This window comes from Eubalaena glacialis, chromosome 3 (assembly GCF_028564815.1).
Source record: "Eubalaena glacialis isolate mEubGla1 chromosome 3, mEubGla1.1.hap2.+ XY, whole genome shotgun sequence".
NCBI lineage: Eukaryota > Metazoa > Chordata > Mammalia > Artiodactyla > Balaenidae > Eubalaena > Eubalaena glacialis.
Window position 1 is genome coordinate 114,544,645 of NC_083718.1, and position 23,588 is coordinate 114,568,232.

General features: G+C 33.4%; 1 protein-coding gene across 1 annotated transcript in view; it reads left to right on the forward strand.

Annotated features, from left to right (window-relative positions):
• Window positions 1-23,588, forward strand: part of HFM1 (helicase for meiosis 1) — a 136,047-nt gene that overhangs the window by 18,571 nt on the left and 93,888 nt on the right. The window contains exons 6-17 of the mRNA XM_061186326.1: window positions 2,343-2,608; window positions 2,864-2,911; window positions 13,437-13,507; window positions 13,965-14,097; window positions 14,738-14,889; window positions 15,470-15,547; window positions 15,767-15,925; window positions 18,134-18,334; window positions 18,418-18,506; window positions 22,729-22,772; window positions 22,880-22,981; window positions 23,368-23,513. Coding sequence (XP_061042309.1) covers window positions 2,343-2,608; window positions 2,864-2,911; window positions 13,437-13,507; window positions 13,965-14,097; window positions 14,738-14,889; window positions 15,470-15,547; window positions 15,767-15,925; window positions 18,134-18,334; window positions 18,418-18,506; window positions 22,729-22,772; window positions 22,880-22,981; window positions 23,368-23,513 — 1,489 coding nt within the window. The remainder of the gene's footprint in view (window positions 1-2,342; window positions 2,609-2,863; window positions 2,912-13,436; window positions 13,508-13,964; window positions 14,098-14,737; window positions 14,890-15,469; window positions 15,548-15,766; window positions 15,926-18,133; window positions 18,335-18,417; window positions 18,507-22,728; window positions 22,773-22,879; window positions 22,982-23,367; window positions 23,514-23,588) is intronic.

Consider the following 23,588-nt stretch of genomic DNA (forward strand, 5'->3'; position numbering starts at 1 on the left):
ACCTGATGACTATTGCTATCTTAATATCATTAAATCTTCCAATCTATGAACTGAGATATCTTTCCATTTATTTAGGTTTTCTTTAATTTCTTTCCAAGATGTTTTGTGGTTTTCTGTGGACAAGTCTTATACTTATTTTGTTAAATTTACTCATAAGGACTTTATTCTTTTTGATGTTATTTTAAATGGAATTTCAGATTGTCCATTGAAAGTGTATAGAAATACAGTTGATTTTTGTATTTTGATTTTGTTTCTTCAGTCTTGCTAATGATGACTTTGAATTTTAATATAACTCATCTACCTAACAGTTGTACTTTTTCCAGTAGTGTTCCACCACCCGGCTGCAATTATAAAAAACAATAGACAGATTCATCTAGAATTGCAGATTTGTAAGATAGTTGATAAAAGGCTAAAGGGGAAGAGGAGTTTAGAATATTGGTAAGAGAGTGGTCAAAAAGGTAGGTCATGGTATTAAATTCATTAAAGGTATGTGAGAAAAATGAAGGGGAAGATGGTTTGGGAAAAAATAAGGAGATTAATTATAGTAATTTTGTTCTTTGACCTCATTGGTACCTTGAGCAAACAAGCTAAAAGGATAAGAGATTGTGTTCAGAGAATGATATGTCGGAATCATTGATTTGAAACGAGGAGCAGTTCTGGATAATGATAATGTCTAAGGTGAGAGAGTAGGTGACTGAGATCATGTGAGGGAGAAAGCCACTGAAGATAAAAGCCTAAGAAACTGAGAGGGTAGGATTTTGAATGGGTTGTCTACATGAATGTTGAAGTAACCCAGATGATGGCGTTTGGGATTGAGAGGAAAAGATTCTAAAGTGACCAGAGGTTGATATATGATACATGCCATGAGGAGGGTTACAAGGTGGTATAGCTAGACAGCACAGATACTTTTGTGAGAGAGTGGAAAAGTAATGATGTAGATTTGGGGTGGAGAAGAAGACTCTCAACCATCAATACATTGGATGTGGGAGAGTTGACAGTTTTTTCCACTTAAGAGTTTTTTAAGGAGCAAGAGTTTTCCAGGGCAAATAAATATTTTTGTTAAGACCAGGAAGTAAATATAAAATTCAGTAAAGAAGCTGAGGATATGGAGAGTGTGGAGTGGGAGTTCCAGAGGACCTAGGAAGAATCTGAGGTTCAGAGAATTTAGATAACTAGTATGTGGATAATATTTTTATGGTTTGAAAAACCTATTTCAAACTCTAAAGTCATGCAGCTAGAAAGTGGAGGAGCTTTGGATTTATATCCAGGTTTGTCTGATTCCAAAGTCTATGCTTTTAACTGATATCACAGCATGTAGCAAGGAGTCATCTTGTGGCATAAGTGTTTTCCTTGTCTTCAATACCATTTCATAATGGGATTCTATTATCTAAGACTAACCATCTGCTTTTGAATTTTCTGTCTTCAAAAATAGAACTGCTGGCATTGGAGGGTGCAACTCCACAGTTTGTTCTAAAATACATTTCTTTCTCTAGTTTTTTGAAAGATTGGTCTTTCTCATACAAAAACCTGTCATTAAGATTAATAGTCAAAATAATTTAGAAAGTATTCTGTATTTGTACAGTACTTATTTGGGTGTCATTCCTTACAGAATTCTGTAAGACTGATAACCTGCCATCACCCTTTTACTTATTCTATAAGGTGCTAGTGTTGTATTAGGAACCCTATTGGTCGCTTCTTCCCTTAGGGCTATTGTGAACAAATTACTTTGATGGATTGTCTTTGAATCAGTCAAATATAGTAAATTACAATCATAAGATGGCCTTTCTTTGTTTTCTAGAACTTTACAAAGAACTATTTCTTACACTAAAATGATTATTGAACAGTGTTTGGAAAGTTGGTGCTGGATACTGACAAGAAGTCTCAGTACTTGTCCACATGGGCCTCTCTATAGGGTTGCTTCAGTGGTCTCATGATATAGTGGCTAGCTCCCTTTAGAGTGAGTGATCCAAGAGACCATGTGGAAGTGACAATCTTTTATGACCTAGCCTTAGATGTCACACGCTTGTCCTTCCACAGTACTCTGCTAGTCTCATAGGCCAGTCCTGATTCAAGGAAGGTGACTAATAAAGGGGTTGAGCACCAGGAAACAAGGATCATTGGAACTATCTCAGAGGCTGGCTACCGCAGATGGATTTATCTGAGTGTTAGGAAAGTGAAAAGAAATAATTCAGTGGTAAATTTAGCAAATTGTACTTCAGGAGAATGATTAGCTTTTGTATTCTAATAAACCAAAATCTGTAGGTATTTTTAAAGGGACCAATTTTATGCTAGTTTTTCACATTCTAAGTAACTATTACAAATGCAAATATTTTTTTTTGCAGATTATTTAAAATATCTGACAATATACATGGGAGTGCTTATTCCAATGACAGAGTAAACTTGGACTCTCATATTGGCTCAGTGAAAATTGTCCAAATGGAAATGAGCAAAGGGAAATCATGGAAGTATAGCAATAGTAAGCAGAAACCTCAATATTCAGACATTAATATGTTTAGAGCCAGTGATACTTTTTCTGCTTCTGAAATCAGAGAAGACATAATCAAAGGACCATCTTTTTCAGTTGCCTCCCAGCCTCATGAAGTTCAAGGTAATTCCTTGCTTTTTCAGTTGGTTTTCTAAAAGTACAGTCTAGTCTGTATTTCTTAGCATAGGTAAGAATACAAAAATTTGAGTAGGCTGTCTCTCTATGTACAATTTCTTTACTATATTGCATTGTGTTTTTTAACTGTGATCTAATATTGTTTTAACTGTGCTCTCAATAAAAAGTTATACAAATTTTATTGAAGTAGCTTTTATGGAAAAGGTTAAAAATATGCATAAGTATGTAGGATTTTTTTTTTAGGGCTAACAGAAAATGGTTTCAATTCCTTGAAGGCTGTCACAGAAATCCGTATCCTTTAAATTATTTTACTACAGCAACATTATATTTGAAGTCATAATTTTAAAACATTTTGTTTCATTGTGTTTCTGTTTGTTTGTTTTGGTTGACAAAGAAGAAGAGGGAAAAGTGAATCTTTTGGGTCATGTAAGAGTCCCAATATGTGTGATAGTTAGTGCTACTGAAAGTGTGGTCTGTGGACTGGTACCAGTTGTGAACTGTTTGTTACCAGTCTGTGACAAGTACAGATATGAGATTTGTATTACTGAATGAACTGTGAGCATATTTACTTACAAATTGATACAGATAATTTCCTATATTTTGTGTAAGGACAGCGTATTGGTATAAACATGGGTAGGGGAAATGACTGAGAATGGGATATTCTATGGACTGGGGACATTTTTACAAATCTAGTAATTTTTGAAAGAACCTGATTTGCAGATTATACCTATTTACATGTCTGGGTATTTCCAACGTAATTATTTTGAGTATATATGTGTGTTCTGGAGGTAACATTCTCTTTGCTTCTTTGATACTTTGTGTATGTCTGTAGCAGTATACTTATTCTATTTTATTATAATTCATCAGCTGTTTCTGTAACTATTTCCCTATGACCTATGAACTCCTTGAAGGCAAGGACCAAGCCTTGTGTATCTTCTTATCTCCAAATTCATTGAAAGCCATATAAAGAGGAGAAGTTGTTCTGGCAAAAGAGTAGCCATGAGCAAGGGCAAGGGTAAGAAAGTATGGAATATGTTTGGAAAGAACAAGCATTCCAGTTTGGGTGAAAAAAGTCATGATTAAAGGAGTAGTAGGGGGACTTCCCTGGTGGCGCAGTGGTTAAGAATCTGCCTGCCAATGCAGGGGACACAAGTTCAAGCCCTGGTCTGGGAAGATCCTACATGCCGCGGAGCAGCTAAGCCCGTGTGCCACAACTACTGAGCCTGCACTCTAGGGCCCATAAGCCACAACTACTGAGCCTGTGTGCCACAACTACTGAAGCCTGCATGCCTAGAGCCCGTGCTCTGCAACAAGAGAAGCCATCATAATGAGAAACCTGCACAGCACAATGAAAAGTAGCCCCCACTTGCCGCAACTAGAGGAAGCCCATGCACAGCAAGGAAGACCCAACGCAGCCAAAAAAGTAAATAAAATAAAATAAATAAATTTTTAAAAAATGCAGTAAAAAGGAATTGTATTTTTTTAAAAAAAAAGGAGTAGGAGGAAATAATGATGGATAGGTATTTTAGGATTAGATCATTTAATGCCATGAATACCAAGAAGTTTTTATTTTTAATATATTTACTAAGCCATGAAGAGAAACCATGCAATATTTTTGAGCAGGTCAAGTTACATTACCTAAGCCATGCTTTAGGATTATGGAATTAGTGACTCAAAGCTGGGGAAGGCTCTAGAATCCACAAAAGTTATGATCTAGTTGACAAAACAGTGAATTCCAGATATGGGGCCATTGAGCTAGAGAAATCTAGGGATGAGTGATTCTAATCCTGGGTACTCTGGGGACTGAGAATTCTGAAGTATAGTTAGAAAATGTTTGCTTGACCACTTGTGAAAAATTGTCTCCAGTGCATATAACTGAACTGAATTAGAATGGGAGGAGGGGACAATAAAAGGGTTATATATGATATAATAATGTCAGAAATGGCCAGCCATTAGTGCTCCTCTTCATCATGGTGTCTCAGTCTTGTTGCACTTCCTTCTCTCTGGTGATCTAAATAGTGTGGGAATGTAGGAAATAGGTTAGCAGTAAACAGTTAAAGGTAGTTTCATTATCTGTATGATGGGAAATTCTTATCCCATACCTGAACTTGCCATAATATGACTAATTTTTGAAGAGTTTTAAAGATTTTCTTGCTATCTTAGCATAGCTGAAGTGGTTCTGTTGTTTAGGTCTCTTTGTTAGCTAGACTACTGCCTACTCTTGTGTCCATTGATTTATTGTCCAAAAAGTTCATTTGCTGTCAAACTTGCTGAACTTGCTGCACTTTATTGTTTCCAAGTGTATTATTTACAGTGGAAGACAATGCTAGTTATGATAATTTGAGAGTTTGGGGATTACTTGGGCTTATTTTCTGATTATTTTACAATATTTTACTATATTTGAATCCTCAGGACAATAGAAGTTTGGTCAGATTGATCCTGCTACAGTACTGTTGTCATTTTCAGTTCTGCAGACATTCCGCTCCTCCCGCCCCGCATCCCGTTATAACATGTAATTGCAGTGAGACTGCTGAGAATTTGTTGGACAAAAGGAAAAATTTGATATCAAGTGTTGATAATGATGATAAATGGTATACTTAGTAGCTGAGTTTTTTCATGAGCTAGAAACTGATTTTACATCTACTCTGAATCATAGGTTCATTTTTGTGCGTGTAAATTGATGTGGAATTACCTGATGAGAGAAAAACGAGCATGATGACCCACTTGTGGGCTTGTTACAAATAAATATTTTAAAGGAAGAGATATATTTTGAAGGAAAAATGAGATTTGTTCAAAAACTGATGGATTGACAAACTCAGTATTACATTTTTGATTTGGAATGAGTATTCTGACACAGTGCACAATTGAAAGTAAAATGAAGGTTTATAAATTATCTGCTTGATTTAATAAATGCAAACCTGTATTAATTGAGTTCTTAATGTGTGCCAGGCATTTGGGATATGTCAGTTAGTAAAACAGACAATGAATTCTTGCCCTTGAGAAGTTAACATTCTTGGGATGGGGGTGGGGAAGAGGATAGATCAGAACAATTGTAACAATATATAAATAAGTCATATAGTATTTTAGAAGGTGATGAGTAATATGAAAAAAGAAAAAAGTGGGGCAGAGTAAAGGAGATTAAATTGGGAATGCTGGAATGGGGGCTCAGGATTAGAATTAAATAGAGTAATTAGGGTACGTTTTCTTTAGAAGTTGAGATGTAAGCACATGAAGGAAGTGAAAGAGCCAAGGAAATATGGAGGGAAGAACAATCTAGGCAGAGGGAAGGCTTTACAGCAAAAACATGGCTGATGTTTTTGAAAAACATAAAAGAGTCCAATAAAGCCAGAGGAAATGAGTCAGAAGCAAGAGTAGTAGGACATGAGGTCAGAAACACAAAGGTGGAGTGGGGAGGCAAGATTATGTAGGGCCTTGTGGCCATATACTTTGAGAGAAATGGAGGAATTTGAGCAGAGAAGTAATATGCTCTGATTTAACTTTTATCAGGATCACTTACCACAATCCATCAATTTTTTAATATCTTCATAAAAATATAATTGCTTAAATAACTATGTATTTGTGTTCTCAGATATATTATCTGTTTTATATCTCCTAATTGATTGTAACAGCCTCAGTTGCAGGAACTCATTTTCTTCTTTATTTACAACTTCCTGCAGCTTTCTGAGTCTAGTATTCTGCACAGTGTTTCATAAATGTAGTTGACAAATGTGACTCAGACTAATAAGAATCCATGCAAGTACAAATATCTCCCAAACTGGCAATAGACTCTTAACTTGGAGAGGGGACAGTTTATTCTTTATATCTATTAATATTTTTGAGCTTTCTTAGAGGAAGGACGATGTAAGTCCTTGTTGAGCCAGTATGCTGATAATTGCAATTAAATCCACCACTTAGCACAACGAAATTACCAAAAACAAAGGAATTCAGGATTAGGTGACCAGCAGCAACACACATCAGCTAATGAAACATAATCAACAGTTAAAAAATGAAATTTGGAATTTTAAAGAAGAGATGAATATCAAATGGCCTCATCAAGATGAATAAGAAAAAAATACCACTCTGGAAAAGATAAACTACATTCTTAGTTCTGATATACTTTTACATATGTATTTGCATCTCTTCTATCAGATCTAATTGTCAAAGTATAACGCTTATATAACCTTGTTTCTCCATAAGGACTTTACAAGTTCTTTTCAGAATATGGAAGGTGACTGGGGACTGGAATAATTTCAATTCCTCCCCCACCCCAGCTTTATTGAGGTATAATTGACAAATAAAATTATAATACATTTAAAGTGTTCAATATGATAGTTTGATAAATGTATACATTACAAAATGTTCCCACCATCGAGTTAGTTAACACATCCATCACCTCACATATTTACCTTTTTTTTTTGTTTTTTGGATGAGAACACTTAACAAGTTAACTCTCTTAGCAAATTTCAATTATACAATACAGTATTTTCAACTCTACTCACCATTTTATACATTAGATCCTCAGATCTTATGCATCTTATAGCTGAAAGTTTGTACTCTTTTACCAGCCTCTGTTTCTCCCATACCCCCAGCCCCTGGCAACCACCATTCATTGTACTATTTTTATGTTTGACTTTTTTTTTTTTTAAGATTCCACTTATAAGTGATATCATGCAGGATCTGTCTTTCTCTGTCTGGCTTAATTCACTTTGTATAATGCCCTCCAGTTTCATCCATGTTGTCACAAAAGGCATAATTTCCTTCTTTCTAAAGGCTGAATAATATTCTGTTGTGTACATATTTTCTTTATCCATTCATTTCTTAATGGTTATGTTGTTTCCATACTTTGGCTACTGTGAGTAATGCTGAAATGAACGTGGCTATACAGATATTTCTTTGAGATACTGATTTTGTTTCCCTTGGGTATAACCCAGGGATTGCTGGACCATGTGATACTTCTATTTTTAATTTTTTGAGGACACTCTGTAATGTTTTCCATAAGGACTGCACCAGTTTATATCCTTACCAGTAGTGTAAAAGGGTTCCGTTCATCCATATCCTTGCCAGCATTTATCTCTTATCTTTTTGATTATAGCCATTCTAACAGGTGTTAGGTGCCAACTCACTGTGGTTTAGATTGGCATTTCCCTAATGATTACTGATGATAAGCGCCTTTTCATGTGCTGTTAGCCATTTGTATGTCTTCTTTGGGAAAATGTCTATTCAAGTCCTTTGCCTATTTTTAAACTGGGTTATTTGTTTTTTGAGTTTTATAAGTGCCTTGTATATTTTGGATATTAACGCCTTATTGGATGTTTGGTTTGCAAATATTTTCTCCCATTCCATAGGTTGCCTTTTCATTTTGTTGATGGTTTCTTCTGCAGTGCAAAAGCTTTTTAGTTTGACGTAGTCGTACTTCTTTATTTTTGCATTTGTTGCCTTCGCTTTTGGTTTCAAATCCAAAACATCATTGCTAAGACCAGTGTCAAGAAGCATTTCCTCTTTGTTTTCCTCTAGGACTTTTATGATTTCAAGTCTTATGTTTAAGTCTTTAATCCATTTTGAGTTTATTTTTGTGTATGGTGTGAGATAGGGGTCCAGTTTCATTCTTTTGCATGTGGATATACAGTTTTCCCATCACCATTTATTGAAATGATTATGCTTTCCCAGTTCTTGACTCCTTTGTTGAAAATTAATTGACCATATGTGCATGGGTTTATTTCTGGGCTGGATATTTTGTTCCATTGATCTATGTGTCTGTTTTTAATGTCAGTACCATACTGCTTTGATTACCATAGCTTTGTAATATAGTTTGAAATCAAGACGTGTGTTACCTCCAGCTTTGTTCTTCTTTCTTAGTATTGCTTTAGCTGGTTTTTTTGTGTGTGTGTGTGTGTGTGTGTGTGTGTGTGTGTGTGTGTGTGTGGTTTCATACGATTTTTAGGATTGTTTTTTCTATTTCTGTGAAGAATGCAATTGGAGTTTGGATAGGGATTGCATTGAATTTGTAGATCATTTAGGGTACTGTGGACATTCAGCAATATTAATCCTTTGAATCCATGAATATGAAATATCTTTCCATTTATTTGTGTCTTCAATTTCTTTCATCAATGTCTTATAGTTTTCAGTTTACAGATCTTTTACATCCTTGGTTAAATTTATTCCTCAGTATTTATTCTTTTTGATGCTGTTGTTAATGAGATTATTTGCTTCATTTTTCTTATATTTCATTGTTAGTGTATAGAAATACAACTGATTTTTGTATATAGATTTTGTATTCTGCATCTTAGCTAAATTTGTTTATTAGTTGTAACAGATGTTTAAATTTGTTTATTTGTTTTGTTTTGTTTTTGGTCTGTGTGTGTGGAGTCTTGGGTTTTCTATATATAGTTTCTTGTCGCCTGCAAATAGAAACAGTTATACTTCTTCGTTTCCAATTTGGATTCCTTTTCTTTTTTTGTCTGATTGCCGTGTCTAGGATATCTAATACTATGCTAAATAAAAGTGGCAAGAATGGACATCCTTGTCTTGTTGCTGACCTCAGAGGAAAAACTCAGTTTTTCATAATTGGGTATGAATGTTAGATGTGAGCTTGTTATATACAGCCTTTATTATGTTGAAGTGTATTCCTTCTGTACCCAGTTTCTTGAGAGTTTTTATCATGAAAAGATGCTGTATTTTGTCCTATGCTTTTTCCTCATCTATTGAGATGATATGATATTTATTCTTTGCTTTGTTAAAGCGGTATATCACATTGATTGATTTGTGGATGTTGAACCATCCTAAATCCCAGGAATAAATTCCATTTGATCATGGTGTATGATCCTTTTAATGTACTGTTGAATTCAGTTTCATAATATTTTGTTGAAGTTTTTGCATCTATGTTTATTAGGGATATTGTCCTGTAATTTTCTTTTCTTATGGTGTTCTTATCTGGCTTTGGTATCAGTGGAATGCTGGCCTCATAAAATGAGTTTAGAAGCATTCCCTCCTCTTTTAGTTTTTGGAAGAGTTTGAGAAGGATTGGTATTAATTCTTTTAAAATATTTGGTAAATTCACCAGTAAAGCCATCTGGTCCTGGACTTTGTTGGGAAATTTTTGATTACTGATTCAATCTCCTTACTAGTAATTGATCTGTTCAGATTTTCTATTCTTCATGATGCAGCCTTGATAGGTTCTTGTTTCTAGGAATTTTCCTTTTCTTCTAGATTATCTACTTTTTGGCATATAATTGTTCATAGTAGTCTCTTATGATCCTTAGTATTTCTGTCTTATCAGTTGTGTTTTCTCCTCTTTCATTTCTGATTTTATTTATTTGAATCATCTCTACTTTTTTTCTTAGTTATCTTAGCTAAAGTTTTGTCAATTTTGTTTATCTTTTCAAAAAGACCCAGCTCATTGTTTCACTGATCTTTTCTATTGTTTTTCTGGTCTCTTATTTATTTCTGCTCCAATCTTTGTTATTTCTTCCTTCTACTAACTGTGGACTTATTTTGTTCCTCCTTTTCCAGTCCCTTGAGGTATAAAGTTAGGTTGTTTATTTGTGATATTTCTTTTTTCTTCATTTTGGTACTTATCACTATAAAATTCCCTCTTAGAACAGCTTTTTATTGCATCCCAAAAGTTTTGGTATGTTGTGTTTCCATTTTCATTTGTCTCAAGATATGTTTTTGATTTCCCTTTTGATTTCTTCTTTGACCCAAATAGTTGTTCAGGAGCATGTTGTTTAATCTCCATATATTTGTGAATTTTACAGTTTTCTTCTTTTAATTGATTTTTAGTTTCATGCTATTGTGGTTGGAAAAGGTGCTTGATATTATTTCATTCTTCTTTTAAAACTTAAAAGACTTGTTTTGTGCCCTAACATATGATATTTCCTGGAGAATGTTCCATGTGCACTTAAGAAGAATGTGTATTCTGTTGCTGCTGAAGGGAATGCTCTGTGTATATCTGTTAGAGCCATCTGGTGTAAGGTATAGTTTAAGTCTGATGTTTCCTTATTGATTTTCTTTCTGGATGATCTATCCATTATTGAAAGTGGCGTCTTGAAGCCCCCTACTATTATTGTATTGCTGTCTGTTTCTCTGTTCAGATCTGTTAATATTTGTTTTATATGTTTAGGTGCTCCAGTGTTGGGTGCATAAGTATTTACAGTTGCTGTATCCTCCCAATGAATTGACCCCTTTATCATTATATAATGACCTCTTTGTCTCTTATTACAGTTTTTGGCTTCAAGTCTATTTTGTCTGATGTAAGTAGAGCTACCTCTACCTTCTGCTGATTTCCACTTGTATAGAATATCTTTTTCCATCCCTTTATTTCTTTGTGTGTCTTTAAAGCTGAAATGAGTCTCTTATAGGCAGCAAATAATTTAGTCCTGTTTTTTTAAATCCATTCAGCCACTTTATGACTTTTGATTAGAAAATTTAGTCCATTTACATTTAAAGTATTTATTGATAGGTTGGACTTATTGTCATTTTATTGTTTTCTGATGTTTTGTAGTTCTGTTGCTCCTTTCTTCTCCTCTTGCTCTTTTCCTTTGTGATTTGATGATTTTCTGTAGTGGAATGTTCTCACTGTTTTCTATTTATCTTTGTGTATCAACTGTAGAGTTTTGCTTTGTAGTTACCTTGAGACTCACATAAAAAAATCTTACCGTTTTAACAGTCTCTTTTGAGCTGATAAAACTAACTTTGAATGCATACAAAAGCTCTACAATTTTACATTCACTTTCTCACATTTTATGTTTTTAATGTCACAATTTATATCTTTTAATATTGTGTCTCCATTAATAAATTATTATAGATACAGTACTTTTGTCTTTTAACATATATACTGCAGTTATAAGTGATTAACTACCACCATTACAATATTAGAGTATTCTGAATGCAACTATGTATCAACCTTTATCAGTGAGTCTTGTACTTTCATATGTTTTCCTGTTACTAATTAGCATCCTTTCATTTCAGCTTGAAGGAACTTCCTTTAGCATTTCTTGTAAAGCTGGTCTAGTGGTGATGAACACCTTCAGTTTTTGTTTGTCTATAAAACTCTTTATTTTTCCTTCAATTCTGAAGGACAGCTTTGCCAGGTAAAATATTCTTGGTTGGCAGTTTTTTCTTTCAGCACCCAGAATATATCATTCCACAATCTGGTCTACAAGGTTTTTGCTGAAATATTCACTCAATCTTATGGGAATTCCTTTGTATGTAGCAAGTTGCTTTTCTCTTGCTGCTTTTAAGGTTCTCTCTTTGTCTTTAACTTCTGGCAATTTAATTACTGTGAGTTTCAGTGTGGGTCTCTTGAGATTCACCTTCTTTAGTAATTTCTGGGATTTTTGGATCTGGATGTCTGTTTCTTTCCCCAGGCTAGGATAGTTTTCAGCCATTATTTCTTTAAATAAGCTTTCTTCCCCTTTATCTCTTTTTCTTCTGGAACCCTTATAATGTGTATATTGGTCCACTTGATGGTGTCCCATAAGTTCCTTAAGCTGATTTCACTCTTTCTCACTCTTTTTTTTTCCATTTTGCTCCCATGATTGCATTAATTCCACTGCCCTGTCTTCAAGTTCACTGATCCTTTCTTTCAGTTGATCTGTCTTCTGTTGAAACCTTCTATTGAAATTTTCAGTTCAGTTATTATATTCATTAGCTCTATGATTTCTGTTTGGTACTTTTTAATATTTTATATGACTTTGTTGGAATTCTCACTTTGCTCATGCATTGCTTTCCTGATCTTGATGGGCATCTTTATGTGTTATTTTGAACTCTCCATCAGTTAAATCACTTGTCTCTGTTTCATTAAATTCAGTTTCTGGAGATTTATTTATTTATTTATGTTTTAAACATATTCCCCTGTTTCTTCATTTTCCTTGACTTTCTATGTTGGTCTCTGAACGTTAGATAAAACAGCTATCTCCCCAATCTTGAGAGACTGGTCTGGTATAAGAGATGAACCTTGTAAATCACCCTGGCCTGGGCTCCTAGTTACCTGTCAAACCTTTGTGATTGTCCAAGTCTCTGCCTTTGTTCTTAGTGGCTCACAGAAGTTAAGGGTGTGCCAAGATCCATCAGTGTCCCAAAGGGGAGGATTGCAGTCAGTCAGCACGTAGATGCAGGTTGATTAGAAGCCAGAACCTCAGTCAGCAGCTGAGAAAGTATGCAATTAAATTCCTTTCAAGGAGAAACTGAAGATGGGCATTTTTGCCTGCCCCCTCTGCACTGAGCCTGGATGTATACCTGCGAGGGTAGTGGGATGTTCCTGTGCCCATTTAAAAGATGCTTATTTTCTTTGATTGTAAATGCAAGCCCTTTTGGCTAACAGAACTGGGTGTTTTGAGAGCCCATCCCTCAGGCAGGAGCCTTAAAAATTGGGGCACTAGATGTGTGGTCCAAACCCTCTGCTCCTCAGGGAGGATCTGGGAGTTGGGGGTTTCTTTCCAATTGTATGGTGATGTGCCAGGAGTGGGATTTATGGCAAGGGTTTCTCAGCCTTTCCCACCCATTTTGATGTAGGTATTTTCTCATTCATCTGTTGTAAAGGAATCATTCAGCTAGTTTGGGGATTTCTCTCAGAGGGAATTGCTCCACGTGTAGCTGTTTGTTTAGTGGATCCATGGGAGGATGGAAGTTCAAGAGCCTCCTATGTTGCCATCTCGGTCCTTCCCTCTGTATCTGTTAATTCCTTTCTTATGATAAAATAGCAAGTATTAAACCTCATCATTAAATATTGTCAAAGTCAATATTAACTTAATTTTTAAATTAAGAGTAACCGATTTTTAAACTTCTGAAATATTTAACTCCTTAATGTTATTCTCAGCGGCAAAATTTAGAAGTATTTTCAAACAATTCCCATATTTCAACTATATACAGTCCAAAGCCTTTGATGATGTAAGTATTTTGTTTAATTATTATCTGCCTTTTCTTACTAGATTGTGTGCTCTCTAAGGGCAGAGACTAGATCACATTCATCTTTTTGTCTTCAGTGCTACACTCAGTGACTGGTACATTATAGGAGCTCAAAAAATGTTTGTTAAATGAATGCATGTAATTTTCATAGGTGGGTTGTTTATATTTATTAGATTTATAACAATTTTTCTGGAAGCTAAAGAAATTATTTTCTTCTGGGTCTATCTAGCATATTACTTTGACCAAACAAGATGATAAATTATTAATAGTTTTATTTTTTGAGGGTGATGGATCTAGAGCCAGCTTATAATTTTAATAAGTTTAGAGGTAAATATGTTTGAACTATTATTCCATAGAGTCTTCTTAAGACATATTTTCTAACAAATTGAGAATTGAAAATTTCTGTATATTCTATGGTTGATTAAATTTTATTTTTTAGCTTCTTTATACAGATAGGAATTTTGTGATTTGTGCTCCAACTGGTTCTGGGAAAACTGTATTGTTTGAGCTAGCTATAACAAGATTGTTAATGGAAGTACCATTGCCATGGTCGAACATTAAAATTGTTTACAGTAAGTATTTATATATTGAAAGAGTGATAATTAATTATAATAATGATAAACCATTGAGGTAAAAGTAAGAAATAAGTTCAAATTCAAGACATAAGAATTATTATTTGGTTTTCTATACTTTTTAAATAAAGACATGTCACATTTGGTCTTATCTGTTAACATTAAATTCAAAACACATTTTCCCAGATTTATAAATAAAAATAGTATTGGAATTGAGAATTTGGCCTTTACATGTTTATTTTTAAAAGGACAGGGAAGATGAACAAATAGAATCAAACATTTTGTAATTTGAGAAATTTCCATAGGAACCTCTATTCTCTTTTTTTAGGTATATATTAAAATTTTTTTCATCAAAGTAATTTATACACATGGTTAAAAAAATCCGTGATCACAAAGGGCGATAATTTCCACCCTACCTTTCTTCATTCTTAGTTACAATTTCCTGAGCAATCACTTCTTTTTCTATTTTTAGTTCTGTTTGGTGATTACTTTTATAGTTCTAAATAATATGTTTATATTGTTAACTTTTAATTTATAAATACTAGGCAGCACCTAGATGTATGCTAACTTTATTAACTATTTGTGAAAATAATTTTTAAATTGCACTGATATTTAAAATAAATATCTTATATTGTTATAGTGGCACCAATAAAAGCCCTGTGTAGTCAGCGTTTTGATGATTGGAAAGAAAAATTTGGACCAATAGGATTGAACTGTAAAGAACTCACTGGAGATACAGTAATGGATGACCTATTTGAGATTCAGCAAGCCCATATTATTATGACAACTCCAGTAGGTGTTGCTTATATTTTATTATTTCCTTAGTTTATTAGCAAATATCTCTTTCTCTTCACCATGGAAAAAAGTTAAAAGAAAATACAAAGTAGAAGACTATATTTGCAATGTGAAGCAAACAAACAAAACGTACTAGTATTCAGGGTACATACGGAATACTAACAAATCAATTAAGTAAAAGACAAACAACCAAATGGAGTAAATAGGCAAAAGATATGAATAGGCAGTTTGTTATTGTGGATGATTTGTAATCATACTTATTGCTTGTGTTCTTTATCCAAATATTACGTATTGTAGCAGGAGGACCTTGGTAGAGCTTAGAAAGGGTAATTAGACTATACTTTTGAATATTTTTGATTAAACTTAAAAAATAAATGGGGGTTCAATTTTTTAAACACATGATTATCAAAATTCTTTAAAATTTTAAAAATCTTTAAGTATCTTTTGGGATACTTTTAAGACATCAACTAAAATATTGCCCATCATTTGTAACAAGTCATGTTAAAAATTTTATCACACCTTAATAATACTTACTATAATTCCTTATCATGTTAAACCACTTGCATTTTTTCTCTAGGAAAAATGGGATAGCATGACCAGAAAATGGAGAGACAACTCTTTGGTCCAACTGGTTCGATTGTTTCTCATTGATGAGGTAGTGAACACGTTATTCACTTTCAGAGATAAACATGAAGAGATGATTTGAATGGATATAAAGAAACAAGACATTTTCAACCAAACTCAATGTTTGCTTTATCCCTTCAAGTGGAAAATGCTTATTTTCTTAAGGAAGAGTGTTTAATATTTTTTTACATTTTAATTGACTAGATAGATTTTTATTTTTATAGCTAATGAGTCTTAATTTTTTTCTCAGATACATGTTGTAAAAGATGAAAATCGTGGACCAACTCTTGAAGTTGTAGTCAGCAGAATGAAAACTGTGCAGTTTTTATCTCATGCTGTAGAAAATACCAGCAGTATTATTCCAGTGAGATTTGTAGCTGTATCTGCAACAATTCCAAATGCTGAGGATGTAAGTTAGAATTTTAGTCTATCAGATTTTTTTGTGACTTAGTGAAATATTTAATCTTAGAGAAAAGTGAGGTATTTTTTTTTTTTCTGTAAATCACCTAACCAATTTAATAGGAAAGTTATATCGTGGAAAGTTATGGTTAGATCTCATAGGTATGACAGCATTAAGGCCATAAAATTTGGTTGATTGGGTTTAATAAAATATGTTTGGTGCGAGTCTATTGTTTAATAGTATCTAAAAGTCATAATTTCATGGGTTTTAGACACTTCATAATATGAGGTGTTATGTTACCCCCAATTCTATGTGCCTGGAATTGTGGTAAGCACTAATGATAGATGCAAAAGTGAAAACATACAGACCCTGCTCTTGAAGAGGATCTCATGGTTAATAGGGTATATGAACATGTAAAGAAATAATTGTACAATATTATACTTTCTATAACAAACACATGTCCTAATTTTCTTCTTCAGTTTTTTGGCAAACTTGAAAAGTAGTACAATTTCACTCTGCTTTCTTACTCCTATTTACTTCTCAGCCTACTGTAATATGACTTTTCCCCCAGCTAATTCTTAGAAATTGTTTCCACAGAAGTTGCTGTACAGTATTCTCTAATCCAATGTAAAATTTTGCCTTTATCTTTAGTTTAGCACAGTTAATCCTTTTTGTTCTTAAAATGACAACTTGTTTTGTTCATATTCAAGAATAATAGAGAAAATTTTAAAGTATGTGTAAATAAAAAAACCCCAGCATTTGTCCTTCTAGATGTATTGATGGAATCATAATATACATACACTTTTATGACTTGCATGTTACCTACAAATGTTTCCATGTTATTAAATACTCTTCTTTAATACAATTTTTTGTGGTTTTATTGTAATTTATTTAATACCTTAATGGTGGAAGATTGTTTCCATTTTTTGCTATTGTAAATAGTGCTGAAATTATATCTAAGAAAACATCGCAATTATTTCCTTAGGATGGTCTGCTAAAGTAGAATAACTGAGTCAAAGGGTATATAAAACTCTAAGAACACAGTGCTTTCAATAAATGTTATATTCATTTATACCTCTACCATCAGCCATTTCTCTGTATTCTAACGCTGGATAGTATAATAATGAAATTATTATTGTTATTATTACTTTTAAATAGTTCTCAAATTTGTTATTTAAAATGGTACCTTATTTTAAAATTTTGTACTGCTTTGATTACTACTGAAGTAAATATTTTTAATATATTTGTCAACTATTTTAAGTTCTTTTTTTGCAACCTGCAAGGTCATAGACTTTACCCTTTTTTCACATTGGGATACTAAACTTGTCTTATTGATCTGTAAGCAGTTACAAAATATCAATACTCTGTAATTCTTGAAACTCTCTTCCCCTTTGTGATAATCACTACTTCTGTGAATGCTGTCTCTCTGTCTCTTTCTACAAGTCCTCTACCTCAGTTTTCCCCTGAGTTAAGGCCTTCATCCTTTGCCTTCTGCTCCGCTCAAACTGTAAATTCTTGTTCTCATCCCTACCCATGAGAGCCTTGAAAATGTTTTAATATTTCCTTCCTATGCCATTAAAAACTCATTAATTTATCTTCCTGTCAAAGAAACAATCAGTTTCATAGCAGGGCACAAAGCCTGATTACTAACCAGGCTATGTGAAGTTAAGGATTGCTCTCCACAGCTCCAGAAATTAACTAAGGACTCTAGCATTGAGTCTGAAATGTGCTTTTGGCACTGCCATCTCTCAGTGTTTATTTGTTCTTTGTTTAAAAAAGTTGTCAGCCTTTGCCAGTCTAAGCCAATCATTACTTTGCTACTCTTCAGCTAATATTTAGGATAACACAAAAGAAGTGTCAGCCATATCTGGGCATCGTTCTGAAAAATAGCAAAGGAGTTACAGTGCTAGTGAGAAATTTGACTTCTCTGTTGAAATTGATTTTAATTTTACTTTAGACTCTTAGGAGGAAAATAAAACAAAATAATAATAATTAATTGGAAGTTTACCATGTTAAAAGTGGGTATAATCTTGAAACACTGTTATTGAAAATATTTACCAATATATCAATAGAAGTGTCACTAGAATATGTAATGTTGAAAAATACTACTTGACTAAATATTTTTAAACTTGACTTTAAAGTGAACTGTAATTGGGCTTTTTAGCCATAAAACTTTACTAGAAAAAAATTTAATGTGTATGTTTCTGTCATTTAAAGATTGCAGAATGGCTTTCAGATGGTGAAAGATCTGCTATATGTCTGAAAATGGATGAGAGACATAGACCAGTGAAACTTGAGAAAGTGGTCCTTGGATTTCCCTGCAGTAATAACCAAACCGAATTTAAGTTTGATTTAACCCTCAACTACAAAATTTCCAGTGTTATACAAACGTACTCTGATCAGAAACCCACGCTTGTGGTATGGTTTGTTGGTTGCTTATTTTTTAGTGTAATGTTCAGTTTTTAATATGATTAATACAAAAATTATTCATTCATTTTTAGTTTTGTGCAACAAGGAAAGGTGTGCAACAGGCTGCTTCTGTTCTTGTGAAAGATGCGAAATTTATTATGACTGTGGAACAGAAACAGAGGTATATTTTAAAATTTTTTATTGGAGGTAGAAAGACTTTTAGGGATAACCTAGATGAGATGAGAAAACTGGGTTGACCTTTTCAAGTTACTTGACCTCTCTAAGCCTCAGTTTCCTCATCTGTAAAATAAGGATAAAAGTAAGTTGGAAGATTAAGACAGTGAATCTTGATGCAACTGTGATCCTGTCTTCTTTATTTCATAGCCAGATTTGAAAGATTATTCATATTGCTGTCTTCAGTTTTTTACTCACTTTCAATCCGGTATCTGTTGTAATCTTTTACTAAAGCTGATCTTGTTAATTGACCTCTCAGGAGCTTCTAACACATTTGACCACTCCCACCTAATTTAAAAATTCCAGACTCTGTGTTTCCATGATCATTTCTACCATGTTTCTTGCTACTTTGATTTCTACTCATTCTCAGTCCCTTTTCACTTATAATACCTGATTCTTAAATGTTAACATTCTAGGGGTTCTCTCCAAGGTTCATTCTTTCTAATGCCACACTCCTAGGTATTTGAGTCTCATTATCACATGGGTTCAAGGAATATATGTATACACATATTTATATATGTCTGTGAATTTACAAATTTACAGCTCCAACACAGACCTCCATTCTGAGCTCCAGGTCTACCATCCATCTGCCTGACATCTCCGATTGTATATCTGTGGGCATGTCAAACTCAGTATGTCCAAAAGAGAACCTTGGTTCTTTCTCTCAAATCAGTTCCTCCTCCAGTGTTCCCCATCCTGATTATTTATCATCTCCCTAGTTGCTCATGAAGAAACCTGTCATTGACATCTCCTTCACCTTCTTCCCCATAGGCAATCAATTACCAAGTCCTGTCTATTCTTACTTGTAAATATATCTCAAATATATCATTTTATCTTCATCAGCACTGCCACCTCCCCCATTCAAGTAATTATTAATCTCTTGCCTTTTATCTGATGACCACAAACACACTCTTATCCCACTTTAATCTGTTATATGCATAGCAGAGTGATTGTTTAAAATTACAAATCTAAACATGTCATTTTTCTGCCTAAAACACTTGAATAGTTTCTTGTTGTCATTAGGCTAAAATCCTAAATACTTAATATTGCCTGCAATACCCTGTATAATGTGTTCTGTGAATACACCAAACTGTTATCCTACACAGAGCTTTCCTGAATCATATTTTCTCTGCCCAGAATTGTTTTTTACCTCTTATTCATCCTTCAAGTCTCACCTTTAGTATCAGTTTCTTAAGAAGTTTTCCATGATTCTTAGTGTCCCTTTATTTGCTTTTACAGGCACCCTATATTTTTATTTCATAAAACTTACTGTAATTATAATAAATATGCTTTTGTTTAATTGTTATTTAATATCTGTTCTATTCCTTAGATTGTAAACGTCTTGAGGAAAGAAGGACTCATGGTCATCTTATTTACCCCTCAATCTTAGCAAGACTCAGCAGAGTGCCAGCACATGCTTACTACTAATATTAGCTTATTATTAATAACAACTTTTGGAAATAAATAAATAAGTTTAGTGGTAGACCTCAAACCAAAATTGGATTAGATCATTACATGTGGATACGAGCAGATACTGATTTTTCTGACTAATTTTCTATGGGGGGGGATGTACTTTTCTTCACTTTGGATCAGATCAGCTTTCCAATTACAGTCTACCCTGTGGCTACACCTCTGGTTACTTTTCAACCGAAGATGTGTACCAAACCTAGAGGATACCACTTTAGCTTTCTGACATTTGACTTTCTATCCACTAAAAGGGTGGATCTCTAGTCATTTAGTGCATTAAAGAATTACCTATGCAGCCACCTATCCATGCTGTATATACTATTTTCATAATTTTACTTCTGCTTTAAGGATTTAACTTGATCTCCTTAGTTACTGCCATAAGATAAAAACTCTCTATGGTGCAGCTTTTGTTACAAACATCAGCAAAGCATGATTAAACAATAAGATACAGTAGAGAGCCAGAGAAAGAGAAACTGAAATAGAGCTTATAGCCAAAAAAGTACATGAGGTCTAAGAGGTAGACAGAAAGGGAAAATGTGAAATTAATGCTATCAAGATAACAATAACATAGATTTCTTTCTACCTACCTCTTTGTTTTATACTCTAGAGAATATTTATCATATATCACGGTCAGTCTGTTACTCAGGATCAATAAACAGTTGAATAGATTCTCATTTGTATGTTCGGCTTTTACTTCATTCCCTGAGAAAAGCATAAGTAAAAAGGAGTGGAATGCCATTTTGAGTTGCTATAGACTAGGGGAAGAGACCGCTGCTTATGTCAATTCCCCTTTAACCAGTCACATTCTAGCAGCTCCCACAAGATTTCTTTTTGCCCATAAACCGCAGATTCTGTTACTAAGGTTTCTAAACTTGTCTAGCATGCCCAACTTTTTGTGTACTCTGGTCTCTTTAGCTTTTTCAAAAATAATTTTTCTGTTGTATCATGCATTTAACTTAAAAAATATTTCTATATTTTGAAAAATTTTAGTTAACTTCAGGAAATTAATTGGTAGTATTCTCATAGTGAAAATGTTTCCTGAGCCTTTGGGGGTATTTTTCTCTCTTTTTTTTTTTTGGTGATTTTATTTATAATTATTTATTTCCTTATTTTCCCCAGTTTTATTGAGATATAGTTGACATACAGCACTGTATAAGTTTAGGGTGTACAGAATAAAGATTTGACTTACATATAGCATGAAATGATTACCACAATGTTTAGTGCATATTCATCATCCATACATATAGATACAAAATTAAAGAAATAGAAATGTTTTTCACTTGTGATGAGAACTGTTAGGATTTACTCTCTTAACAACTTTTATATGTAACATGCAGCAGTGTTAATTATATTTATCATGTTGTACATTATATCCCTAGTACCTATTTATCTTATAACTGGAAGTTTGTGCCTTTTGACTCCTTCATCCAGTTGCCTCTCCCCACCCCCCAACCCCTCACCTCTGGTAACCACAAATCTGATCTCTTTTTCCATGAATTTGTTCGTTTTTGAAGTACAATTGACCTTCAGCACTGTGTTAGCTCCTATTACACAACACAGTGATTTAGTATTTCCATACATTTCAAAATGATCACCATGATAAGTCTAGTTACAATCTGTCACTATGCAAGATATTACATAATTATTGACTATATTCCCACACTCTACATTTTGTACCCATGACTCATTTATTTCATAACTGGAAGTTTGTTCCTTTTAATCTCCCTCACCCATTTCTTTCCTCCACCCACCTCTCTCCCCTCTGGCAACCACCTGTTTGTTTTCTGTATCTATGACTCTTTTTATTTTATGTTTGTTCATTTGTTTTGTTTTTTAGATTCCACACGAGTGAAATCATATGGTATTTGTCTTTCTCTGTCTTACTTATTTCACTTATTTGTCTTTCTCTGACTTATTTCACTTAGCATAATACCCTGTAGGTTCATCCATGTTGTCACAAATGGCAAGATTTCATTCTTTTTTATGGCTGAGTAATATTTTGTACACACACACACACACACACACAAGTACCACATCTTTATCCATTCATCTATTGTTGGACACTTAGGTTGCTTCCATATCATGGCTATTGTAAATAATGCTGCAATGAACATAGGGGTGTATATGTCTTTTTGAATTGGTGGTTTTGTTTTTGTTGGAGAAATACCTAGGAGTGAAATTGCTGGATCATATGGTAGTTCTATTTAAAAATTTTTGTGGAATCTCCATATTGTTTTCCATAGTGGCTGCATTAATTTACATTCCCACCAATAGTGCATGAGGATTCCCTTTTCTCCACATCCTCACCAACACTTATTTGTTGTCTTTTTGATAATAGCCATTCTGACAGGTGTGAGGTTATATCTCATTGTGGTTTTGATTTCCATTTCCCTGATGATTAGTGATGTTGAGCACCTTTTCTTGTTCTGCTGTCCATTTGGATGTCATCTTTGAAAAAAATGTCTATTCAGGTCCTCTGCCCCTTTTTAAAATTGGATTATTTAGGGTTTTTTTTTCTTAGTTATAAAATTAGGGACTTCTCAGTATGAAAGTTAGATATTCTCTACTTCTTAAAGATGGTTTTCAAAAAATGATGTTGTGAAAATATTTTGATATCTGTAATCTTCAAAATAATTAACTAATACACTAAGAGTTTTGATGTTAATGGGAATAACTCAATAATTTTATGTTTTTTAAAATAGGTTACATAAGTGTGCATATTCCATAAGAGATTCAAAACTGAGAGGTAGGTTTAGAGATAATTTTTGAATAGTATTTTCAGCTATAGATAAAAAGAGCCAATTACTGATGAAATATCAACAGTACATAACAGATGATATATTTCTTTTATAGATATCTTCATACATGGTGTTGCTTATCATCATGCTGGTATGGAGCTGTCAGATAGAAAAGTAGTTGAAGGAGCTTTTACTGTTGGAGATCTACCAGTTCTTTGTAAGTAAAACATATTCTTGTGAATATTATAAGATCTTTTGGAAAAAGAAAAAGCTCAGGTATTCTGACTTATTTCTGCTTTTCTTCCAAGAATCTAAAATTATATAACTATCCATACATATACGTGCTATAGTAAACTCTCTGGCAATTTTAGTTCTTTATCATCTTACTGAACATAGTGCAATTTGAAAAGTAAGAATTAGTAGCTTTTTGGTTTTAAGATATATTATTTTACATTGTAATGTTGTTTTCTTCTTCCTTTTTATTCTGAATTTCCTATATATGAGTTTTATTACATTTATAAGAATATATCTTTTATAAGAAAATGTTTACTTGAAGCAATAAAGTTATATGACTTAAAAGTAATATTCCTTAATTTGATGCAGTTACTACCAGTACCTTAGCCATGGGAGTAAATTTGCCTGCTCACCTAGTAGTTATAAAATCTACAATGCATTATGCTGGAGGAATGTTTGAAGAGTACAGTGAAACAGATATTCTACAGATGATTGGTAGAGCTGGTCGACCTCAAGTAAGTGACAGTTTTTCACTTTTTGTAATTTATTTTAAAGACAAGATAAAAAGCAAAAAAAAAAATAATTGTGTA